Below are 6,054 nucleotides of genomic sequence, written 5' to 3'. Positions count from 1 at the left end.
ACGCTGGCCAATAGATGCCCATCACAACTAGTCTTTTCATGGTATAATTTTTAAGAGGTTGCAGGGAGGAAAATGTGCTCTTAGGGCAGAGCAAGTGATTTCAAATTACGTCTGCCATGTTTACATTGTTACATCAGTTTTCAACCTAAATAAATGTCATCTGCTGGGTCTGCCTCTTTTTAACATTGAGAGAGGATAAAATGGGAAAAGCCCCATTTACTGGTGCTTATTAGGGCAAGGTTTGAGAACCTCTGCTGGATGTTCTTCCAGGCATTTAATATATATATTAAAAACTATACATCTAAAACTTGCTTAGATTTGTGCCTCCGTGAAGAACGGAATTGCCATATACCCTATTTTTTGCTCTGTAAGACGCACCAGACCACAAGACGCACCTAGTTTTTGGAGGAGGAAAACAAAACAAAAAAAATATTCTGAATCTCAGAAGCCAGAACAGCAAGAGGGATCGCTGTGCAGCGAAAGCAGCAATCCCTCTTGCTGTTCTGGCTTTTGGGATAGCTGCGCAGCCTGCATTCGCTCCATAAGACGCACACACATTTCCCCTTACTTTTTAGGAGGGAAAAAGTGAGTCTTATAGAGCAAAAAATACGGTACTTTATTTAACGAAGAAATAATAGTCACAGAATACTATAGAAGACCAGTGTATATGAAGCATCCCTTACATTTTAAGGCTTGTTTAATTTTGTTTTCATAACATTAAGGGAAGGCATCCTAGCTTAGAGCAGATATGGGCCATTTTTGTCTGTTTCAGGCATACTTTCTTTCACAGCTCTCTTATGACCTCACTCTCATTTTCATCCTGATCCCAGAACCACACTTGGAGCTCTGCACGGCCGAAACTTTTTTCCAGTGTTAGGGAAGCTTATGTACAAACCTTGTACAAGAAATATTCCTCAGCACAGGTTCCAGTGCTTTGTACAAAGCTTGCCCAGATCCTTTTACAGTAAAGAGAGAAACCTTGCCTGTACAAAATCCTGTATATAACTTAAGAATACTCTCAGGCTTTATTGCATTTCAATCTTTGCATGCAAAGTGAACGTTCAGTTCTGTGGCTCACCCTACAAGAAACAACGAGGCGGCAACATTACTGGGAAGACTCTGTTCTTCAATGCCCCACTGTGTATGAACTCCAGCAGAAGCCAGTGTTGATTGTTGTCATTGCCGTATACTGTAACTGCAGCCTGAATCTATGCCATATATAACAGAAGGGACCTCACGTCTTGCCCAACTATGTACAGTATATTTTCTTCCACTTCTGTGAAACAATTTGTAATGTATGAATAAACCATCAAATCTCCAGTGTGGTGTGCGAGATGCTGAATTGCCTTGAAAATCCTCTTAGATTAGTGGCTCACAAACGTCTTGGACAGAGAAAGCTCTCTTATAGAGAGCTTATAGGATTCATACATTAAATTTCCCCCAATCTGCTTGGTTTCTGCCTGTCTTAAACATCATTCCACTTAGCATCTTGCTAGTTTGGATTTTCTCCCAAACTGCTGCTCCTAACAGTGCAGAAAACACTACGGAGCTGCTCCTGTCAACAGGTGTGAGCCCAAAGCCTCTGTGGTCTAACAGGAGTGCAGTAGTTTCAGATGTTTTCTTGATTCCTGGGGAACTGGTTCTTACACCATCCTGCCCTAGTATGTCTTGCTTATATGCCTTTTCACTCTGGACTGACTATAAACAGACATGACTTCTGCAGCTAGAGATAACGCATCTCTCAGCTACAAAAAGTTCAGGCGATTAATTTCTAGTACTCATGACATCTTTGTAGCCTATCCATGCTGCCTCATGAGACAGACGACTGCTCTTTCTCCTTTCCACGTAGAAAAAAAAGTGAAGGAGGGAATATACCCTTTTTTAAAGCACACGGAAGGAACAGAAGTTGACTGCATCTTGTATTTAGTGGTGCAGAGCAGTGCAGTGGTTAGAGGAGAAATTTTAAGAAGTAAATGCAGCAAAATAATTCATTCAATTACTAGAACCTAAGTCAGACTTCTTCAACCTCAGCCCTCCAGATGTTTTTGGCCTACAACTCCCATGGTCCCTAGCTAGCAGGACCAGTGGTCAGGGATGATGGGAAGTGTAGTCTCAAAGCATCTGGGGGGCCGAGGTTGAGGAAGCCTGACCTAAGTGAATGGTCAGTTATCCTAGTGCGTTTACTCTCTCTTGACCAAAGCACTGGTCTCTGGAACAAGATAGGGTGGGCATTAGACCAGGGACATCCACCTTCACTCAGCCATAAAGCTCAGGTGGTGCTGGAGGAGACTCTTGAGAGTCCCATGGACTGCAAGAAGATCAGACCTCCATTCTTCAGGAAATCAGCCCTGAGTGCTCACTGGAAGGACAGAGCCTGAAGCTGAGGCTCCAATACTTTGGCCACCTCATGAGAAGAGAAGACTCCCTGGAAAAGACCCTGATGTTAGGAAAGATGGGGGACACAAGGAGAAGGGGACGACAGAGGACGAGATGGTTGGACAGTGTTCTTGAAGCTACCAGCATGAGTTTGACCAAACTGTGGGAGGCAGTGGAAGACAAGAGTGCCTGCCGTGCTCTGGTCCATGGGGTCACGAAGAGTCGGACACGACTAAATGTCTAAACAACAACAGCCTACCTTAAAGGCTTGTCACATGGATTTAAAAAAGGGTGTGTGCCCTGAGCTTGGAGGAAGACTGGGACAAAAATGTAAATCTAGTAATTGAGTGGACTGTTGCCTGCATGTTTCCTGTTAACATTTTTGCAAAAGGAAAAGCACAGATAATTGAGGGTAGGGTTAACAAAACCCTGAACGCATGAGGACTGGGTGGGTGTGTCTGCCACCTTCATGCCACGGTCTTCAGCTTTGCAGAGGCCTCTGAATGAACTAAATGGGCCTCTGGGTCCACTACGGCAAAGCAGTTCTGGCGAGCAACGTCTGCGCCTGACAATGATGCAAAGGCCGTCAAAAGATCCTGACATTGGAGAAAGCAGACAGAAGAATGCTTTCCTCCCTCTTTCATAACACTAGAACTCATGAACATCTGAGGAAGCTGAATGGTGGAAGGTTCAGGTCAGATAAAAGAAAGTGCTTCTTTACACAGTGCATAGTCATAGGGTTTGGGCTGGGAGTTCATCAGTATGCAGATGACACCCAGCTCTATCTCGCCTTTAAATCAGAACCAGTGAAGGCAGTGAAGGTCCTGTGTGAGTGCCTGGAGGCGGTTGGAGGATGGATGGCAGCTAACAGATTGAGGTTGAATCCTGACAAGACAGAAGTACTGTTTTGGGGGGACAGGAGGCGGGCAGGTGTGGGGGATTCCCTGGTCCTGAATGGGGTAACTGTGCCCCTGAAGGACCAGGTGCGCAGCCTGGGAGTCATTTTGGACTCACAGCTGTCCATGGAGGGACAGGATAATTCTGTGTCCAAGCAGCTGTCTACCAGCTCCATCTGGTACGCAGGCTGAGACCCTATCTGCCTGCGGACTGTCTCGCCAGAGTGGTGCATGCTCTAGTTATCTCCCGCTTGGACTACTGCAATGCACTCTACGTGGGGCTACCTTTGAAGGTGACGCGGAAACTGCAATTAATCCAGAATGCGGCAGCTAGACTGGTGACTAGGAGTGGCCGCTGGGACCACATAACACCGGTCCTGAGAGATCTGCTCCCAGTACATTTCCGAGCACAATTCAAAGTGTTGGTGCTGACCTTTAAAGCCCTAAATGGCCTTGGTCCTGTGTACCTGAAGGAGTGTCTCCACCCCCATCGTTCAGCCCAGACACTGAGATCCAGTGCCAGGGCCTTCTGGCGGTTCCCTCATTGCGAGAAGTGAGGTTACAGGGAACCAGACAGAGGGCCTTCTCGGTAGTGGCGCCCACCCTGTGGAACACTCGCCCTTCAGATGTGAAGGAAATAAGGAAGCTATCCTATCTTTAAAAGACATCTGAAGGCAGCTCTGTTTAGGGAAGTTTTTAATATTTAATGCTGTACTGTTTTTAACATTTGATTGGGGGCCGCCCAGAGTGGCTGGGGAAACTCAGCCAGATGGGTGGGGTATAAACAATATATTATTATTATTATTATTATTATTATTATTATTATTATTAACCGTGGAGTTTGCTCCTCCAGGAGGCGGTGATGGCCACCAACTTGGATGGCTTTAAAAGAGGATTGGACAAATTCACAGATAAGGCTTTTGGTGGAGACTGACCATGCATGTCTATGTCCAACAACGCTTCTACCACTTGCTTGAAACCACCAGAGGGGAGAGCTGGTCTTGCACTCATGTTCTGCTCCATAGTTTCCCACAGGCATCTGACTGGCCACTGTGAGAACAGGATGCTGGACTAAGCAGGCCTGCAAACTGCAAATAAATCAAGGTGTCCACGATGTAAGCAAGACACCTGCTAGCACACTTCCAAAGCTAAGCAGGGTCTGGCCCGGTTTCAAATTGGATGGGGGCTGCATGTTGCAATTCCTACATTACAGGGGGGTTGGACTAGATGACCCATAGGGTCCCTCCCAGCTATACCATTCTACGATTCCATGATCCAAAGGTCCCATGCCAGTTTTGGGCAAACCAGAGCAAACCCAGGAAGCTTGAGGGCAGCGGGCCCCAAGGCGATTTAATAATAATAATAATTTTATTATTTATACCCCACCCATTGGGCTGGGTTTCCCCAGCCACTCTTCCAGCACATATAAAAACATAATAAAACGTGACCATCTAATGTTTATTGGATGGATTTCCCCCCTAAATTGATTTTTGAATTCTGAATTTATTGTTGTTCATGTTTTATACAGTATTTTATGCTGTTTTTGTTGCATCAATTAAGTGTTTTAAGTTTGTTGTTAGCTGCCCTCTGCCCGGTTTTCTGAACCGGGAAGAGCAGGGTATAAATAATAAAACAAAATTATTATTATTATTTTTAAAAAAATTAAAAAATATGCTTCCTGATACAGGGCCGCCTTCAGGTGTCTTCCAAAAGTTGCGTGTTCCTTTCACCTCCTTGATACCTGACGGGAGGGCGCTTTCCCCCTCTAGCAGCAAGCGCTATTCGCGGGTAGCGTGCCCTGCTCCATGGAGGCTCGACGCGGCGACGCTGCCGTTCCTTGCCCGGCCGGAGGAGGCGGGCGCGCTGCCTTCGCCGGGGAGGAGCCGGAGCGAGAGCCGAGACGCTGCCGCCGCTGCTGCCTCCTCCTCCTCCGCTGCGGGCAGGAAGATGGCGAACGTGCAGCTGGAGTTCCAGGCCAGCGCCGGCGAGGCGGACCCGCAGAGCCGCCCTTTGCTCGTGCTGGGCCAGCTGCAGAACCTGCACCGTCTGCCCTGGGCCCAGCTGCGGGGGAAGCTGCAGCCCAGGGTCACCGAGGAGGTAAAGGCGCGCCGGGCTCGCCCGGGGCAGGCGGGCTGGGCAGAGGGGACAGGCTGCTGCAGGGAGCCCCCCTCCCCGACCCATGGAGCTCGTCGGGGTCCCCACCCCAAACTGAAGCTCTCCTGATAATTAATAGAAATCTCCTTTTCCCGTTTCCTCTTGCCCGGGTGCCTCGGGAAACATTTCCTCTCTCTTCCTCCAGGCCTGGGCTGGGCTGGAGAGTGCGCCGCCAGCAGCGGTGGGGGTGGGCTGGATTTACCATATTTCTCCTGTCGGTTTGATAGATAGGGGGCTGAGGGAGGACGGAACTTGCAATTATTATTATTATTATTATTATTATTATTATTATTATTATTATTATTATTATTATTATTATACAAAAGAGCCACCTCTCATCCTTTCATTCCCACGTGCTGAAGCTCCGCCCCAGGTAATTTTTTCCCTATCTGTTAAGCTGCTGAGTGCTCTGCCCTCCCCAAATGAGTTTGCTCCCATGAGATTCCCATGAAAGGGGAGGAAATTGCTCCCCCCTGGAGGAAGCAGAAATGCAGTGCTCTCATCTCGAACCCGTCTCCCTCCTTGATTTATTTGATTATTTGATTTAGTTTGCAAGTTAAGTTTATTCTCAGTAGACAGCTGTACAGCCCTGCCCGTGTTTCTTCAAAGTAAGCCTTACTGAGTCCAA

At 47.4% G+C, this 6,054-nt stretch overlaps 1 protein-coding gene across 1 annotated transcript in view; it reads left to right on the top strand.

The window, feature by feature from the left end:
• NPEPL1 (aminopeptidase like 1) overlaps nucleotides 1–6,054 on the top strand; it is a 54,709-nt gene that overhangs the window by 27,734 nt on the left and 20,921 nt on the right. Inside the window, exon 2 of the mRNA XM_083744363.1 lies at nucleotides 4,202–5,369. Coding sequence (XP_083600489.1) covers nucleotides 4,788–5,369 — 582 coding nt within the window. The 5' untranslated portion in view covers nucleotides 4,202–4,787. The remainder of the gene's footprint in view (nucleotides 1–4,201; nucleotides 5,370–6,054) is intronic.

The sequence above is a fragment of the Podarcis gaigeae genome (assembly GCF_964106915.1).
Source record: "Podarcis gaigeae genome assembly, chromosome: 6".
NCBI lineage: Eukaryota > Metazoa > Chordata > Lepidosauria > Squamata > Lacertidae > Podarcis > Podarcis gaigeae.
Note: the sequence above shows the minus strand (reverse complement) of the source record. Positions and strands in the feature narration are given on the sequence as shown.